The sequence below is a fragment of the Plecotus auritus genome (assembly GCF_963455305.1).
Source record: "Plecotus auritus genome assembly, chromosome: 2".
NCBI classification, from domain to species: domain Eukaryota; kingdom Metazoa; phylum Chordata; class Mammalia; order Chiroptera; family Vespertilionidae; genus Plecotus; species Plecotus auritus.
The window spans coordinates 58,363,336-58,383,076 of record NC_137771.1 but is presented as its reverse complement, the minus strand read 5'-3'; the positions used below and the strand labels follow the sequence as shown (position 1 = coordinate 58,383,076).

At 36.9% G+C, this 19,741-nt stretch overlaps 1 protein-coding gene across 12 annotated transcripts in view; it reads left to right on the top strand.

The window, feature by feature from the left end:
- Positions 1 to 19,741, top strand: part of ZZZ3 (zinc finger ZZ-type containing 3) — a 125,155-nt gene that overhangs the window by 100,172 nt on the left and 5,242 nt on the right. For 10 of the 12 annotated variants that reach the window (XM_080656824.1, XM_080656833.1, XM_080656827.1 and 7 more), the window contains 7 exons: positions 1,396 to 1,534; positions 5,077 to 5,224; positions 5,311 to 5,426; positions 5,864 to 5,935; positions 7,170 to 7,271; positions 11,889 to 11,984; positions 14,514 to 14,666. In XM_080656824.1, the coding sequence (XP_080512950.1) occupies positions 1,396 to 1,534; positions 5,077 to 5,224; positions 5,311 to 5,426; positions 5,864 to 5,935; positions 7,170 to 7,271; positions 11,889 to 11,984; positions 14,514 to 14,666 (826 nt within the window). The remainder of the gene's footprint in view (positions 1 to 1,395; positions 1,535 to 5,076; positions 5,225 to 5,310; positions 5,427 to 5,863; positions 5,936 to 7,169; positions 7,272 to 11,888; positions 11,985 to 14,513; positions 14,667 to 19,741) is intronic. The other 2 variants (XM_080656826.1, XM_080656825.1) reach the window with 1 other exon arrangement.

Genomic DNA, 19,741 nt, shown 5'->3' with positions numbered 1-19,741 from the left:
TTGCCATTGTGAAGTTCACAGTCTAGTGGGAAACAGAATGAAATTTAGTTGAGGCCATAAAAAATCGTGCATCATTAATACTTTAAGGACTTAACCACTTATTATTTTTAAATATATTTTTATTGATTTCAGAGAGGAAGGGAGAGGGAGAGAGAGATAGAAACATCAATGATGAGAGAGAATAATTGATAGGCTGCCTCCTGTATGCCCCCTACTGGGGATTGAGCTTGCAACTTGGGCATCTGCCCTTGACCCCAATTGAACCCGGAACCTTCAGTCTGAAGGCCGATGCTCTATCCACTGAGCCAAACCATCTAGGGCTTAACTGACCATCACGGGGCAGTGAACTTGAGTGACTTGTTCTTGATTCTTTTTGCAAAATGTGTTTGAGTATTCAGGGTTTTGGGTCAATATGTTTACATATGTGTATCTATATGTGAAATTAGACCTTAATCAGAAAAGCAAGACAATTTGAACCAGAGGGAGAGAGAGGGGAAGGGAGGAAATTAATTAGTATACATGTACCATAGTAAGATTTCAGGATAATGACAGGTAGTAAGTAGATTTGTGTGGGTAAATTTGTTAGCTGTGCTAAATGGGCTTTTGTAGGCAGGGAAGTAAAAAAAAAATCTTAATGGCCTACTTTCTTTAAAAATATTCGGTACTTAAAAATAGAGATGAAAGTAAACTTCCTGTAGAACAGTGTAGTAGAGCAAATGAAAAGCATGACACACAAGATCATGTTGAATTATGTGACAGTTTTCTGTAATTCTGGGCAAGAGAATGTGCCTCAGATTCCTTATTCCAATGGAGTACAACAGAGGGGCTAAATTTGGTGATCCCTCCTAGTGCTAAAATCTTAAGGTTTTAATTTTTTTTAGTTTAACAGTTTCTTGATGACTTTGATTGTTGGAAAGTCAAGATATTTTCTTATTTTCTGTACTTGTTCAGCTTTAAGAATTAAAACATGGGGGAGGCCCTGGCCGGGTAGCTCCGTTAGAGCATTGTTCCCATACACCAAAGGCCAAAGTTACAAGTTCAATCCCCGGTCAGGGCACATACGAGAATCAACCAGTGAATGCATGGATATGTAGAACAACAAATGGATGTCTCTCTCTCCTTCTTTCCCCTCTCCCTTGCTCTCTCTCTCAAAATCAATCAAATACATTTTTTAATGGAGAAATAAGGCTTTGCTTTCTCTAACTGATATTTTCTGACTAGGTACTTCGTAACTCAGGAAGACCTCATTTATTCCCAGTAATATGTTTTACTAAACTCTTTCAGGTAACTTTAAAAAGACTGTATGACTTAATAGTAGATTATGGCTTGAACTCAGTTTTTGTTTATTGTTATTACTAAAAAGTTTTAGTGAGGTATTTTTCTTTGTCTCTATAGTTATCAGAGACTATTGCAGACGATCGCTGTACTCGAGGCTCAACGTTCTCAAGCAGTCCAGGATCTTGAAAGTTTAAGCAGACACCAGAAAGAAGCATTAAAAAATCCCATTGGATTTGTGGAGAAACTCCAGAAGAAGGTATATATTGAGCACTTTTTAAGATTTATTGAGATTTATTTGGTAAAAGCTTGTGTTTTTTTTATACGGTATATACTCTAAGAATGTTTAATTATTTCCCTTTCTGTAATTAACCATACTACTGAAGGCAAGACATTGCCTTCCTGAAAATAGCTAGATACTTTATTTGGATGTTCATATAGGAACTTGATGCCCTGTTCCCTAGCCAGTTTTATGATCTTTTCCTGTTCCTTTCCCCATTTTAGAGTGTTTTCCTTCTTCTGCTTTCCTGATTTCAGGATTAGCTAAAAAAACAAAACAAAACAAAACAAAAAAACGACAACAAAACCAAAACACTAAAAAATCTTCAGGATTTATTAACGCCTTTAGCTTCAATTTACTTTTGTAACTCAAAATAGTGAGATAGAAAACAATGGTGATAAAAACAAAAACTCTCTTTTAAATGTCTTTAATATTATGGTTGCCAAGTCAGTGAAGTAGAGGTATAAACTTTACTTAATTTTGAAGTGTCCTTTATTTTAGTATAGAATTTTTTATAATTTTCTGTTTTTCTTAAAACAGAACTTTCATATTTAACAGTTAACCATATGAAAGTGATTCAAGTTTTTATAATAACCTTTTAATTTTTATTTTATTATTATTATTTTAATCTTTATCTGAGGATAGTTTTTCTGTTGAATTTTAGAGAGAGTGGAAACTGGTGGGGAGAAACATTGAAGTGAGAGAGACACATCTATTGGTTGCCTCCGATCAGGCCCTGGGAATTGAACCTGCAACCCTGGTACTGCCTTTGACCGGAAATCGAACCCATGATGCTTCGGTGTGTGGATCAACACTCGATAACTACTGAGCAACACTGGCCAGGGCTATAATATAAAAATGTGGAGATAATCTAGATGTGTGTTTATGACATAGTATGTGTCTTAAATTAGGGATCCAGTAATTGTTCAATAATATTAATCAGCATTGTGTGACAAGATTAAAACTGATAAACTACGAAAAAGAATCTTCTTCTTCACCTTAAACAAAAACCTAGTTGTGTAGGTATAGTATAACAATTTTTTTTAATGTTTTCCAAAGTTTTGAACTACTCTTGGTTTAAATATATTTCTTTATTGATTTCAGAGAGGAAGGGAGGGGAGGAGAAAGATAGAAACATCAATGATGAAAGAGAATAATTGATCAGCTGCCTCCTGCACAGCTCCTACTGGGGATCAAGCCTGCAACCTGGGCATGTGCCCTTGGCCAGAATCAAACCTGGGACCCTTAAGTCTGCAGGCTAATGCTCTATCCACTGAGCCAAACCAGCTAGGGCTAGTGTGACAATTTTAGTATAATTATTAGTTCCCTGTTTTTAGTGAATCACAAAAGTGATCTACCAAGTATTAAGGGAATGGCCCTGAGGACTTTGTTTCATTTAGATGTATTAATTTTTTATTTGGATTTTTCTAGCTATAATATTTATGTGACAAACATTTCTTTCTCTATGTGCTTTAAGAACACTGACTATCTTAATGGATATGGAATCTATATATTGATTTGTTGAAACTTTTAAAGTTTCTAGAACCCTATTGCATCCTCCCTGTTATAGCGTGTCCACTTAGATGTTTATTGATTCTGCGCTGTTGTTATTAAACAACTAGAGGCCCGGTGCACGGATTCGTGCACTGGTGGGTCCCTCAGCCTGGCCTGTGGGGATTGGGCCGAAACCGGCTCTCTGACATCCCCCAAGGGGTCCTGGATTGCAAGAGGGTGCAGGCCAGGCTGAAGGACTCTACTAGTGCACGATCGGGGCCAGGGAGGGACCACAGGAGGGCTCCAGGGCGTGTCTGGCCCAGTCCCAGTCAGCCAGATCCCAGCAGCAAGCTAACCTACTGGTTGGAGCGTCTGCCCCCAGTGGTCAGTGTGCATCATAGGAACTGGTCAAACGAACGGTTGGACACTTGGCATAATTATTAGGCTTTTATTATATAGGATTTGCTGTTGCAAGAAGACATAGTACTTACAGTGATTACTTAAAATGGATCCAGCTAAAATAGATGGTGTTGTAAATATTGATAAAACATTTGTTAACCTTAATTTTATTTTGTTCATGTTTCCAGGTGAACAGAACATAAAGTTAGGCACATTTATTAAAGTTGTATGCAGCTGGGTATTTGCTGGTTCTCCATTTTCAGGTTTAATTTAGAACTGAATTTCTTTTTCATTTTTATCTCAGAAACAGGTGTGATATAGACCAATTTTAATGTACAGGTGTATAGTAAATCCAGATACTATAATAATCATGAAAAATGTGTTTCTTGGAGAGAAATGTTTATACTGGATTTACTTTAGGTGTTTGACTCTTATTTTTCTGTGTTTACTCATGTATACTTAGGTTTACCACATTAAGCTGTTGACATGTGATCTGTTTGTTTTAGTGGACATCTAGAAACTCCTCATTGAAATTAGGAAATTTGTGGTATATATTAATATACAGAATGCAGGGAACATTTATAGCTGTTAGCTTTCTTTAATATTACCATCATTACTTTAAAAGATGCTCTAATTTGCAAAAGTTGAACCTGAGACTTATAGGTACTATTATGATAATGTAATATGTCATAAGCAAAATAAAAATTAAGAATTCTGTGTCACAAAGTGGATTTTGCCCTTCCAGTTTTATAATTTATGATTGTTTTCCTCATCGTTTTAAATGTTGAAGGTATTATATAAGTAACACACACATATCCACCACCTAGAGTCTCCAATTATCATTTTACTATTTTGCTTTATCACATATCTATCAGTCTTCAATCCATAATTCCGTCTTATTGTAAGATAGAATGCTTTTGATGCATTTTAAAGTTGCAGACATATTAACTTACCAAAACACTTCAAATGCATATTATTAACTAAAATTCTTAGACTTTTTTAAAGGTGAATTTTTCATACATTGAAATTTAAAATATCCTAATTGTAGCACTTTATGAGTTCAACAAATGCATCCACCTATGTTTAACCCAAACCCCTTAAAAGACATTGATCATAGTCACCTGATTATAGTAATTATAACAATGAATGACTTCTCTAAAGGTGGTTGGTAAAGTAACTGAATTTCAAGTAAATTAAAGGTGTAATTTTGATTCTCAAGATACCATAATTTCCTTACATGTCCTGAGTATATATTGTGAAAATTATTGTTTTATGGATAAGTGGTGAACATGGACTACATTTAAAATAAACAACCTTTTTTTTTTTTTTTGCTTTGCTGTTTATGTTTAAAGTCTGTTAGTGATAATGTACAATATGTCTATACAGTTCAGCTTTAGAGCTCTAAAAATAGTGCTTATGTTTTGTTAAATTGATTCATCCTTTCCTTGTTATCATCTTTACCATTTAATGTGTAGACTACATTATCTTAACTTCATTGGCTATTGGATTTTAATAGTGACTGGAAATGCCCAGTTGATGATTATTTGGATTTGGTGTCATCTGCAGTTTGGCTATAGTTGGTAATTTCTTGAATTAAATTTAGACTGTTTTATTTTATTTTTTTCCAGGCTGATATAGGGCTTCCATACCCACAGAGAGTTGTTCAGTTGCCCGAGATTGTATGGGACCAATATACCAATAGTCTTGGGAACTTTGAAAGAGAATTTAAAAATCGTAAAAGACATACTAGGAGAGTTAAGCTAGTTTTTGATAAAGGTAAGAAATGACATGATAAGAATTTGAGTAGAGAAATACCTGGCAAAGTCCTGCTTTAATAATCCTATACATGGTCTTTTATTTAGTAGGTTTACCTGCTAGACCAAAAAGTCCTTCAGATCCTAAGAAGGATGGAGAGTCCCTTTCATACTCTGTGTTGCCTTTGAGTGATGGTCCAGAAGGCTCAAGCAGTCGTCCTCAAGTAAGCAGTACACAGTATTGGAGTAGGAAAATTTGAATTGTAGACAAAATATTCTGACATTTTGCTGATTTGTATTCTTAAAATTTAAGCAGTCTTTTCACTGAAGATAGCAGGGACATGAACTTGAAGTTAGGAGAAACCTGGATTGCATACCCAACTCTAACACTTACTAGCTGTGGGACTTCACATGTCATTTATTAAGGTCTCCAAGCTGCAGTTTTCATTTATATAAAACATAATTAATATCGCCTATGTTGTAGAGTTGTTGTGAGGATTAAATGAGTAATATGTGTAATATTACATTATATACATGTTTAAAAAGTAAATTTACTAAAACATTTGGAATTAATAAAAAGGTTCCATAATTTGTTATTTGGCTGTATCAGAGGGTGGTCTTTGTTCCTTTCTGTTTGACAAAGGCCTTGTTTTATATGCAGATGATAAGAGGACGTTTGTGTGATGACACCAAACCTGAAACCTTTAACCAGTTGTGGACTGTTGAAGAACAGGTAATAGATATTTCTAAATTGTGTAGGTTAAAAGGAGTTAAAATTAGATATGAATAAAGTGTATATTATTGTTTATAATCTCTCTTCACCATGAATTTAAAATATTTAAACTTATTTCTGTATACTTTTCTGCAATCTTCAAGAATTTTGGATTTTGAGAATATATGAAATCCTGTTTGGGATGATTTTTAAAGAAGGAACCTGGGATTTGGGAGAAAGAGTGAAAAAGGTAGTGAAATGGATAGACTAAAGCTTTTGTAATGCAGTTTTGGGAGAGAAAAACTTGGGGCCAAGTCAAGTGTGCCTCAGTGAGCTCTTGTTTTGTTGTGGAGGGGAGCTGATGAAGCCAGTCAGGGGGTTCTATTTCAATTTTGGCATGCAGCTAGGACTGTTTGTGGGTAAGGTTGGAGACACATTTCTGTCTCATAGGAGGATTAACTTCACAGCTGTAATGAGTTTTTTATTTTTTTTTATTTTTATTTTTTTTTTAAATATATTTTATTGATTTTTTACAGAGAGGAAGGGAGAGGGATAGAGAGCTAGAAACATCGATGAGAGAGAAACATCGATCAGCTGCCTCCTGCACACCTCCCAATGGGGATGTGCCCGCAACCAAGGTACATGCCCTTGACCGGAATCGAACCTGGGACCCTTCAGTCCGCAGGCCGACGCTCTATCCACTGAGCCAAACCGGTTTCGGCTGTAATGAGTTTTTTAAAAGCTTAAGAATCTTGACTTCAAGCATCCAGATTATTCTGCATCTTTATTATTTATTACTATGGGAGAACTGAGGAATAAGTCAGAATATTAAAATCAAATCTTTGAATGGAGGACCACACAAAGGAAGGAAAGTCTCTTTTTCTGTCCAAATCAAATGAATTTATATGTTTTTGTCAAATGTATAAGGGTGAACCTCAGCGTAGTCTACAAGAAAAGATAGTCAATGCAAATCACCAAGATGTGTAAAATATTAATTAATTAATTTTTGCATGCTATCTTTTTACTGAAGTGAATAGAAAATCTTTATAAGGGCTTCTATAGGTTTATTCTCTAATTTCGTTTTCTCCTTGAATTCTTTAAGTTGCTTTATGGGAACTTTTTCTTACATGACGATTTCTAGTGCCTAACCCCCAAAGATGAGGAGGGAATATTATAATTTAAAATGAAATGTGGATGTATTTATTTAGAAATTCAGTATTAAACTTTCTTAAATGTGATCCTGGATTTGGCTTAGAAAAAGCTTGAACAGCTACTCCTGAAATACCCTCCTGAAGAAGTGGAATCTCGACGCTGGCAGAAGATAGCAGATGAGCTAGGCAATAGGACAGCAAAGCAGGTAATTGAGGAGACAGTCCCATATTGTTGGTATGTTTTTGATAGTTTATTTTATGAAGGATAGTGTGACTGACATCAGCAGACTGCAGCATCATTTTAGCTACAGAGTGCAATAATATGTGTAGGGTTTTAAAATCAGCATTGTATATTTTTTGTGTTGATTTCAGAACAAACTTGAGATAATACTAAAAAATAAAAATGTACTGGACTTAGTGTCTGTTGAACGCTTCATGATGCATCAGTGATACACTTTAAAAAAAATTCTTTATTGATTAAAGTATTACATATGTCTCCTTTTTTCCCCCCATTAACCTCTCCCCGACCACTCCCACCCCCCAGCACATGCCCTCACCCCCCTAGTGTCTGTGTTCATTGGTTATGTTTATATGCATGCATACAAGTCCTTTGGTTGATCTCCTACCCTCCTCCCCTGCCTGCCTTCTGAGGTTTGACAGTCTGTTCAATGCTTCTCTGTCTCTGGATCTATTTTTGTTCATCAGTTTATATTGTTCATTATATTCCACAAATGAGTGAGATCATGTGATACTTATCTTTCTCCGACTGGCTTATTTCACTTAGCATAATGCTCTCCATGTCCATCCACGCTGTTGCAAATGGTAAGAGTTCCATCTTTTTTTTACAGCAGTGTAGTATTCCATTGTGTAGATGTACCACAGTTTTCTAATCCACTCATCTGCTGATGGGCACTTAGGCTGTTTCCAAACCTTAGCTATGGTAAATTGTGCTGCTATGAACATAGGGGTACATATATCTTTTCTGATTGGTGTTTCTGATTTCTTGGGATATATTCTTAGAAGTGGTATCACTGGGTCAAATGGGAGTTCCATTTTTAGTTTTTTGAGGAAACTCCATACTGTTCTCCACAGTGGCTGCACCAGTCTGCATTCCCACCAGCAGTGCATGAGGGTTCCCTTCTCTCCCCATCCTCACCAGCACTTACTGTTTGTTGATTTGTTGATGATAGCCATTCTGACAGGTGTGAGAGAGTACCTCATTGTTGTTTTGATTTGCATCTCTCGGATGATTAGTGACTTTGAGCATGTTTTCATATGTCTCTTGGCCTTCTGTATGTCCTCTTTCGAAAAGTGTCTATTTAGGTCCTTTGCCCATTTTTTGATTGGATTGTTTATCTTCAATTTGTTAAATTGTATGAGTTCCCTGTAAATTTTGGAGATTAAACCTTTATTGGAGATAACATTGGCAAATATGTTCTCCCATGCAGTGGGCTTTCTTGTTTTGTTGATTGTTTCTTTTGCTGTGCAGAAGCTTTTTATTTTGATGTAGTCCCATTTGTTTATTTTCTCCTTAGTTTCCATTGTCCTAGGAGCTGTATCAGCAAAGATATTGCTACGACATATGTCTGACATTTTGGTGCCTATGATTCCTCTTAAGATTTTTATAGTTTCCTATCTTACGTTTAAGTCCTTTATCTATTTTGAGTTTTATTTTTGTGTATGGTGTAAGCTGGTGGTCTAATTTCATTTTTTTTGCATATATCTGTCCAATTTTCCCAGCACCATTTATTGAAGAGACTGTTTTGATTCCATTGTATGCTGTTGCCTCCACTGTCAAATATTAATTGAGCATAATGGCTTCGGTTGATTTCTGGGTTCTCTGTTCTGTTCCATTGGTCTATACACTGAGTGGCCAGATTATTATGATCTCTGAACACATAATAATCTGGCCACTCAGTGTATATCCTATATAATAAAGGGCTAATATGCAAATTGTCCCCACGACCAGCAGGCAGGCCAGCCAACTGCCCATGTCCCCTCCCCCTGGCCAGGCTGGCCGGACCCCCACCCATGCACGAATTCATGCACTGGGCCTCTAATACACACACACATACACACACACACACACACACACACACACACACACATACTAAGTGGCCAAATTATTATGCGTTCAGAAATATAATAATCTGGCCACTCAGTGTATGTCTGTTCTTGTGCCAGTACAGGCAATTTTTAGAACAGTGGCTTTGTAATATAGCTTGATATCTGGTATTGAGATCCCTCCTACTTTGTTCTTTCTCAGGAATGCTGCGGCTATTCGGGGTCTTTTTATTTCAGATGAATTTTTGGAGAATTTGTCATAGGTCTGTGAAATATGCTATTGGTATTTTAATGGGATAGAATCTATAGATTGCTTTGGATAGTATGGACATTTAATGATGTTGATTCTACCAATCCATGCACACGGTATAGACTTTCATTTGTTTGTCTTCCTCTGTCTCTTTTTTCAATGTCCTGTAGTTTTCCGAGTACAGGTCTTTTACCTCCTTAGTTAAGTTTATTCCTAGGTATCTTAATTTTTTTGTTGCAATGGTAGATGGGATTGTTTTTTTAATTTCTCTTTCTGTAAGTTCATTATTGGTGTATAAAAAAGTGATAGATTTCTGGGTGTTAATTTTGTATCCTGCTACATTGCTGAATTCATTTATTAAGTCTAGTAGTTTTTTCATGGAGTCTTTAGGGTTTTCTATGTACAATATCATGTCATCTGCGAATAATGACAGCTTTACTTCTTCTTTTCCAATTTGGACGCCTTTTATTTTTTCTTCTTGTCTAATTGCTATGGCTAGCACTTCCAGTACTATGTCGAACAGGAGTGGTAAGAGTGGGTATCCCTGTCTTGTTCCTGTTCTTAGGTGAAATGGTTTTAGTTTTTGCCCATTGAGTATGATGTTGGCTATAGGTTTGTCATATAAGGCTATTATTATTAAGGTATTATCTCTCTATTCTCATTTTGCTGAGGGTTTTTATCAAGAAAGGGTGTTGGATATTGTAAAATGCTTTTTCTGCATCAGTTGATAGGACTATGTGATTTTTTTTTTAAATATATTTTATTGATTTTTTACAGAGAGGAAGAGAGAGGGATAGAAAGTTAGAAACATCGATGAGAGACATCGATCAGGTGCCTCCTGCACGCCCCCCACTGGGGACGTGTCCGCAACCCAGGCACATGCCCTTGACCGGAATCGAACCCGGGACCCTTCATTCCGCAGGCCGATGCTCTATCCACTGAGCCAAACCGGTTAGGGCAGGGCTATGTGATTTTTATCTCTCAATTTGTTTATGTGATGTATCACGTTTATTCATTTGCGGATATTGTACCATCCTTGCATTCCTGGGATAAATCCTACTTGGTCATGGTGTATGATCTTTCTAATGTAATGCTGAATCTGATTTGCTAGAATTTTTTTGAGGATTTTAGCATCTATGTTTATCAGGGATTTGGCCTGTAATTCTCTTTCTTTGTAGTGTCTTTATCTGGTTTTGGGATTAGGATAATGCTGACTTCATAGAAAGAGCTTGGAAGCATTCCTTCCTCTTGAATTTTTTGGAATAGTCTGAGCAGGATAGGTTTTAGTTCTTTGAATGTTTGGTAAAACTCCTCTGTGAAGCCATCTGGCCCAGGGCTTTTGTTTGCTGGAAGTTTTAGTTATTGGCCTATTCAGATTTTTTAATTCTTCCTGATTGAGTTTTGGAACGTCATATTTTCTAGGAGTATGTCCATTTCTTCTAGGTTGTCCAGTTTGTTGGAATAGAGTTGTTCATAGTATTTTTTTTTTTTTTTTTTTTTTTACAATCCTTTGTATTTCTGTTGTTTCTAATTTTGTTTATTTGGGTCCTCTCTCTCTGCTTCTTGGTGAGCCTGGCTAGAGGTTCATCAATCTTGGTTATCCTTTCAAAGAATCAGCTGTTGGTTTTATTAATCTTTTTGTATTGTTTTCTTCATCTCTGTCATTTATTTCTGCTATGATCTTTATTATCTCCTTCCTTCTGCTCACTCTGGGCTTTCCTTGTTGCTCTCTTTCTAATTCTTTTAAGTTGTAGAGTTAGATAATTTATTACTAGTGTTTCTTGTTTTTTTGAGGTAGGCCTGTAATGCTATGCACTTCCCTCTCAGGACTGCTTTCACTGTGCCCCATAAATTTTGGATTGTTGTGTTTCATTGTCATTTGTTTCCAGGATGTTTTTAATTTCTTCTTTGATCTCTTTGGTAACCCAACTATATACTTTTTTTATTAGACTGTGGTAATAGATTTGTGACATGGCCTTAGTTATTAAATTTCCTGCTTGTCTCAAAAAAACCAGTGGTTTTCTCCTTCACATTCTCATCGATATTAGATGTTTTTTATAATATAAGCATGAGTATTTATAAGTTGAAAGTATGTATTTAGCTTTGGAATCAAACATTTTTAGAATGTAAGTAACTTTGGTGGCAGTTTAAAATTATTTCTAGATTTATGATAAATTTAAAATTGTTAGCATTCATTTAGATACACATATACATTTTAATTTTTAAAAGCTATTCAGGTGTTACATGCTTGTCTGCTGATGGGAATGATCCAGTAGAAAAGGAATAAATGATGGTTTACGATAGACTGAATAACTGTTGAACATTTGTTAGTGAATCCCAATTTGACAGTCCTTCAGGACCTCCTGTACATGCTTTCGAGATACTTCAATTTTAATGGAAAGCATATACACTTAAATGAATACATTTGAAATTGGACCAAAAACTCAAAAACTATTCGGGGTATAGCATGTATTGGCATTATGTTCAATGGATTGTCATGTTTTCTTAGGTTGCCAGCCGAGTGCAGAAGTATTTCATAAAACTAACTAAAGCTGGCATTCCAGTCCCAGGCAGAACACCAAACTTATATATATACTCCAAAAAGGTAAGAAGAAAATAAATCTTAGATCATAGATTAAACTCATCAAAGTCAGAAGTGCTACGTAAAGATGTATACATTTATTAGAATGGAGTTGTTTTATTTTTAAAAGTTCACTTACTCTAGCCCTAACCGGTTTGGCTCAGTGGATAGAGCATCGGCCTGCGGACTGGGGGGTCCCGGGTTCGATTCTGGTGAAGGGCATGTACATTGGTTGTGGGCACATCCCCAGTGGGAGGTGTGTAGGAGGCGGCTGATTGATGTTTCTCTCTCATCGATATTTCTGACTCTCTATCCCTCTCCCTTCCTCTCTGTAAAAAATCAATAAAATATATATTTTTTAAAAAGTTCACTTACTCTAAGCATTTTGTTATATTGAGCATAAACACAGGGCAGGATTCCATGATTGCTACTCAGTTTAATTGAGAGAGTTTTAATGATGTTTGTTCATTATTTTCTTTGGAGTAGGTTAGCTTATGTGAATGAGTGCTGCTCGAAATAATTTTAAATTGAGTGTGTCAGAAAGGCCTTTGTGATGTTAAAGTTTTTAGGATGTTTGACACTTTAATAAACACAATCAGTTTCCAGTTTTTAGATATGCTACTTAAATCCAAGAATAGAAATGTATATTTTATTTGATCCTCACTGTTATTCTAGAAGTGTAGTTAATATCACCTTCACTTACTGATAATGATGTTAGTAGCTAGCTGTTATTCTCATGATTGAATGCTCTAATCAGGTACTGTTGTACAATCTTTTTATAGATAAGACAACTAGGTCTTATAATATGTTGAGTAGATTGTCTACTCACATTACTATTAAATCTGGGAACCACTGATCCTCTGATTCTGATCTCAAGCCAGTTCCACTGTTGTTCTCTGGTTGTCTCCACAGCAAAAAAGCTACTGTCCCTTTCCTACATAGCACATTGCATCAAATTATAGCCAGGGTTGTGGTTGTTGTTGTTTTGCTTTAATTACAAAAAATAAAGCACATAATGGCCTAATTTCATTTCCTTAGTAAATCATCCTGGTACTTCCCCTCCTCCACTACTGCCATCCTTCATATCCTTCATATAAAGAGAAGCTAAGAGCATATTAATGCTGTTGCCCTTTTTTTATTGAAGCTATATGTTTTGTTTTTATTCTTTTTACCAAGCTTTGGAAGCTTATTTTAATTTATCAATTGTTTTAAATATTCTGGATTTTGTTTTCCCCTAAATATTAGCATTACCTATATAGATATGTAGAATTCATCCTATAACTTTGGAGTATTGGAACCTTGATAACCAATGTTCAACTTAACAGCTCTAATTTTTATGGCTAGTTTCTAAGTTAATCTTAGATGTGTAGTGCACCTTTTTTCCCCACATCTAAGACTAGATGGTGATAACGAAAGAAGTACTAGAGAAACCTAAATGTGTTCCTTCCTTTGAGTGCAAAGAATTTTAAGTTATCAGACATTTTTACTAGCCCAGACATAGACACAATGATTCCTTACCATGATTAGACTTTGAATTTTCAAAAATAAAATAATGGTTCTCCATGTAGCTGAGGCTATTATTCTTTGTGACCAGTGAAGTCAGGCATTCTGCGTAGTAGTTTTAGAGTGAGGGCTCTGGCCTCCCACAGGCCTAGTTTGTGATACTGGTTCTACCACTATCTCCTGCAACACCTTGCACAGCAGCTTACCCTCTCCGTGTTCTTAAATTAGAGGTGGTAATAACGGCTTTATAGGAATGGGGTAAGGATTAAATAAGATTGGCATAGAGTAAGCAGTCAGTCAGTGTTAGGTACCATTTTCAGACATTCACCATGTTGTGGAAATTTTCCTTTTACTTGATAGTTTTATATCTGGCTAAGGCTACTTCATCTTCCCTGATCTTCTATGAGGACTGTAAGAGGAGTTTAGTTAAGCATTTGAGTATCAAGAGTGTAATAAATACTGGGGTTACAAATATAAGCCAGATAATGAGCATGTGGTCCTGTTGTTTGGGTACTCCCCCTTTATGTCTCTTTTTTGTTTTTTAACACGTTAAGTGCCCAGCCAGTTTTGTCTTCAGAACGGAAAGTATAGTGTCAGTCACCAGTGACTGACAGGGTGCTTAATGTGTTAAAGGTTAATTGTGCTTTAAAAATCCAGATAATGTAGGAAAAGCAGCTGCATAGGAGTGTGATGAATGATAGAAGTGAGCCCTAGCTGGTTTGGCTCAGTGGATAGAGCATTAGCCCTCAGACTGTTGGATCCCAGGTTTGATTCTAGTCCAGGACACGTACCTTGGTTGCAGGCTCTATTCCTGGTCCTGGACCAGGCATCAGGGTAGGCAACTAATCGATGTTTCTATCTATTTCTCCTTCTCCCTTCCACTCTCTCTAAAAGTCAGTGGAAAAACATCTCGGGCGAGGATTAACAACAACAGCAAAAAAATAGAAGTAAAACCTTCTAATAGACTTGTAGGAAGTAACATATTTTTATCTTCTTGATTATTTTAGTGATTTTCCACTGTTGCAATTAAAAATTTGTTTTCTCATTTAGTCTTCAACAAGCAGACGACAGCACCCTCTTAATAAGCATCTCTTTAAACCTTCCACTTTTATGACTTCCCACGAACCACCAGTGTATATGGATGAAGATGATGACCGATCTTGTTTTCATAGCCACTTGAGCACTACTATCGAGGAGGCATCAGTAAGTTATCTGTTTTTACTACAGATGTATATTTGTTTATGCACTGTACAGATTAGGGCCCAAACAAGCACACCAGGATTTTCTCATTATTCCTACTCTTTGGAGAATGAGGGTTTCTTTCTTTTTTTTTTTTAATTAACAAGTCAAATTTATGGGTCTTTTATTATAATGTGTTTAATTTTTTAAAATAAATGAAATAGAAGAAGATAATAAATCCATATTCACGCATCATCTAACTTCAACAATTATCAATTTATGGCAATCTTGTTTTTGTCTATACTTCCTACCTATCCCAACTTTGTCACAAATTATTTCAGAGGAAGTCCTAGACATTACACAGTTTCATTATGTTTGTAAAGGTAATTCTTTATCTGATCAAATATACATTTAGTTCACATTTTCCCAATCTCAAATTGCAATAGGTTTTCCCTTCCCCCTCCTTTTTTCTTTCTTACATTTTTTTGTTTGTTGTTGGTGAAAAACTGGGTTATTTATCTTGTAGAATTTACCACTGTGTGGATTTTATTGTTTTCATCTTCCTGGTGTCATTTAACCTGTTTCTCTGTTCCCTGAATTTCCAGTAAATTTGTAGATCTAGCTAGTTGATCAGACTCAGATTTATTAAGGTGGGCAGGACTATTTCATTTGTACTTTCATCCGTTTGATCATCTCTCTTTTTTTCTTTTTGACATAGCCATTGCTTTTTGCCTAGATTAATTAATTCATTAAATGTTACAAAATAGTGATATTCTTTCTCTTCTCCTTTATTTATTTGATTGTCCTACATACAGGAAAAGGCAGTATAGCTGCTGAGGGAGAGTAGGGGAAGTAGAAAGAGACACAATAAAACTGATCACACTGGTTATTTGAGGGCAGGGGCGTAGGTTGGAAGGAGCATTATTATTATTATTATTTTTAATGTATGGATACCTTTACTCTTTGCTTATTATAGTAAGCACTTATTACTTTAGTAATTTGAAAAAAAAATACTTTGAAATAAATCTAATCCTGGCCTTTGACACTTGATAATTTTAGAACAGCTCAGACTACTGCTTAGTTCTTCCCTTTATTTTGTTTTTTAAATACTGAGTTTATTCTCTAATATCTCCCAAAAATGACTGAGATTTAAAATTTTGTATTCTTAAAAACTCTTGGACTTAAATATATTTAATTTTAGTCCATTGATAGTTGTAACCTATTCAAGTTGGATTTTGAATTCTTTTGACAAGACTCTAGTAGTCTTTGATAGCTTCCTTACTGTCTGGTATGATAAGGAAGTTCCGGGCTCTTTTTGTATATTTCCTACCCCAGGCCTACCATCAGTCCTGCTTTCTTTTATTGGGAAATAGTATTAGTAAACTATATCCTGACTCCAGATATGTTATTTGCTACTTGACTGATCATTGTTTCTAGGCCGGTTTAGTGGCAAGAGCTGGAAAGTATATTTTTATTCAAAGATAAAACACATCATAAGTTCATATTTTTATTTCAAATGCAACTTCACTATGGGAATTTGACCTTCCCTTGTTAATCTTAAAATATTATCTTCTTTCTCCCATTTTGAAAACCCTATTTATCAGTAACATCAACATAATAATACTCATTTTCTTTGTCTTACACTGCTCACAACAGTCTCAGAATATAATACTAACACTATCATCTATCCTATATAATAAGAGTAACGCCATAATGGCTCAGACACTCAACACTGGGGAGAGAGGATTGGGGACCAGCCAGCATAAATGAGCTCACAAGGGAGAAATGGGGACCAACCAGGCACAAATGAGCTTGCGAGAGAGGAATGGGAAGCAGCCAGGCTGCGGCCCGGAAGACGGACAAGCCACCCACCCCATGGTCCCAGACGCCAGCAGCTGGGGCTGTGGCCCAGGAGAGGGACAAGCCGTCCGCCCCGTGGTCCCGGGCACCAGCGCCTGTGGCTGCCACCTGGGCAAAGCTGCCCACCCAGGGTCCCCTGTGGTTGCGGTTGGGCCGGGTGAAGCCAGACCAGGTCCTAGGTACCTGTGGCCGGCCAGAGGGAAGGAAGCCTGGGTCCCTGGGGCCTGCAACTGGCCGGAGGAGGGAATCCTGGGTCCTGGGTGCGGGGCGAGCCAGAGGTGGTTAGGGGCGATCAGGCCAGCAGGGGAGCAGTTAGGGCCGATCAGGCAAGCAGGCAGAGGTGGTTAGGGGCGATCAGGCAGGCAGGCAGGCGAGCAGTTAGGAGCCAGTGGTCCCAGATTGTGAGAGGCAGTCGGACATCCCCCGAGGGGTCCTGGATTGGAGAGGGTGCAGGCTGGGCTGAGGGAACCCCCCCCTTCTCGTGCACGAATTTCGTGCACCGGGCCTCTAGTATGTAATAATTGGAAAAGGAGATTTTTATGAAAAATCAGCAAATAAAAGTAAGTCTGTTTCTAGATTAAATACCGATTGTATACTTTGGTATCAAACTATTATAAAATGCCTATTTTTTAAAAATATATTTCTATTGATTTTAGAGAGGAAGGGAGAGGGAGAGAGAGAGAAACATCAATGATAAAGAGAAAATCCTTGATCAGCTGCCTCCTGCACGCCCCCTACTGGGGATCAAGCCCGCAACCTAAGCATATGCCCTTGACCAGAATCAAACCCAGGACCCTTCAGTCTGTAGGCTGACACTCAATCCACTGAGTCAAACCAGTTGGGGCCCTATTTTTTTTTTTTTTTAATATATTTTATTGATTTTTTTTTTACAGAGAGGAAGGGAGAGGAATAGAGAGTTAGAAACATTGATGAGAGAGAAACATCGATCAGCTGCCTCCTGCACACCTCCTACTGGGGATGTGCCTGCAACCAAGGTACATGCCCTTAACTGGAATCGAACCTGGGATCCTTCTGTCTGCAGGCCAATGCTCTATCCACTGAGCCAAACCGGTTAGGGTGGAGCCCTATTATTTTTAAAAAATATATCTTTTTATTTATTTTTTAGAGAGAGAGTAAAGAAGAGGGATAGAGAGATAAAAACAATGATGAAAGAAACATCAATTGGCTGCCTTCTGCACACCCCCTACTGGGGATTGAGCCCAAAACCCAGGAATGTACCCTGACCAGGAATCTAACCAATGATCTCTTGGTTCATGGGTCCACACTTAACCACTAAGCAACACTGGCCAGGCAAAATGCCTATTCTTCAAAAAATTTTTTAAACTTACCGTTTGAAAACAGCTTATATCTGTCCTATCTTAAGATATGCCATTTGTATGTAATTTTAAAAATGGAATTGGTTCCTTTATGGAAAAACTGAAACTATAATAAAAATTAAAGTAAAACCAGTTTTACAAAAGCCAGCCCCTGGAGTTTCTACTTCGTACCTCTAACTCTCTAGGGCAGTGGTTCTCAACCTTTCTAATGCCGAAACCCTTTAATACAGTTCCTCATGTTGTGGTGACCCTCAACCATAAAATTATTTTCGTTACTACTTCATAACTGTAATTTTGCTACTGTTATGAATCGTAATGTAAATATCTGTGTTTTCCGATGGTCCTAGGCGACCCTGCTAGCGGTTCTCAATCTGTGGGTCGCTGCTGTAGAGCCTAAGACCATCAGAAAACACAGATATTTACATTACGATTCATAACAGTGGCAAAATTACAGTTATGAAGTAGCAACGAAAATAATTTTATGGTTGGGGGTCACCACAACATGAGGAACTGTATTAAAGGGTCGCGGCATTAGAAAGGTTGAGAACCACTGCCCTAGGGGGATGAAGCCCTGACCTCAGGGCAGCTAAAGAAGGAGGGCTTTTTGCCCCTCTTCCCCCATTCTATTCCCATCTTTATTTCCACAGTGGGGGACCCTGGGAGGAACCAAACCTGGGTAAGGGAGCAGGGACCCAAGACCCTATGGCCAGGGAAGGTAGGCTTAGGTGCCCCAGCCCCAAAGTTCCTGGCCTGTAGTGTGGGCGTGGGCATAGCCCCTCCTGGCTAGGCCCAGTTGGGGTTGGGGCTATTAGTTCCAGATCTTGAGGAAGGTATATTTAATTTTGTACTTCTTGGATTTTAGAATTATTTATTTGAGAAATATCTATTCACACTTAATATATGTTAGGCTCTGCTAAATTCAGTTAAATAAAAAAATATCTATGATCTTTGCTCTTATAAACATCAGTCTTGTAAGAGAAGATAAATGTATAATTACATCAATAAATTTCAAGTTTTAAAAAAATTGCTTCAAAAATAGCTGCTAGCATAATTATTTAAGAGGTTCTTAATTTAGATTGGGAGTTTAAGTGGGAGACCGGAGAAAGTGACAGTCAAGCTGGCAGTTGAAGGATGAATAAAATTTTGTCAGGCCAAGAGAGGTGGCAGGATATTTAAAAGAATTACATTTTGAGAATATTGGCAAAATATAATATAGTAGGCTTAACTTTTGTTTGGTTATTTTAAAATAGCCATCCCTTGTCCCCTCTTATCCTCAGAGGATATATTCTAAGACATCCCCTCTTCCCCCAGTGGGTGCCTGAAACCACTGATAGCTCCAAACCCTATAAATACTGTGTTTGTTTTTGTATGTATATACCTGTGATAAAATTTAATTCATAAATTGAACAATTTCCCAGGTGCAGATTTGTTCTTACTATAGATCTTATATCACTTAGCATAATGTCTTCAAGTTTCATTTATCTTGTAATGTGTCATAATTTTCTTTTTTAAGGCTGAATAATATTCCATAATGCACATGAACACACGCACACACCCCCACACATATTTAGCAGAGTTTGTACTCTTTGTATTTGTTTAAAATATCTGCATTCAATAAATTTTGTTATAAAATTTCTTACTACATTATTTAGGCACATCATATTTATTAGTGTTACTTATTTACTAGATTATTTATATTGTCTTAGTGGTGAAATAGAAAGGCAGTAGCTATTTTAATATCTTTGACAAGAATTTGAAATGGATGAAAGAGAGTGGGAGATAAGGTAGATGAATTGTGAGACTGTAGAGAATCTTTTATCCAGCTACATACTTTGGACCCGATGCCGTAGACAGTCAGGAAGCCATTTCAGAGATGTTAAGTAATGGAGGGGGTAGAGGGGG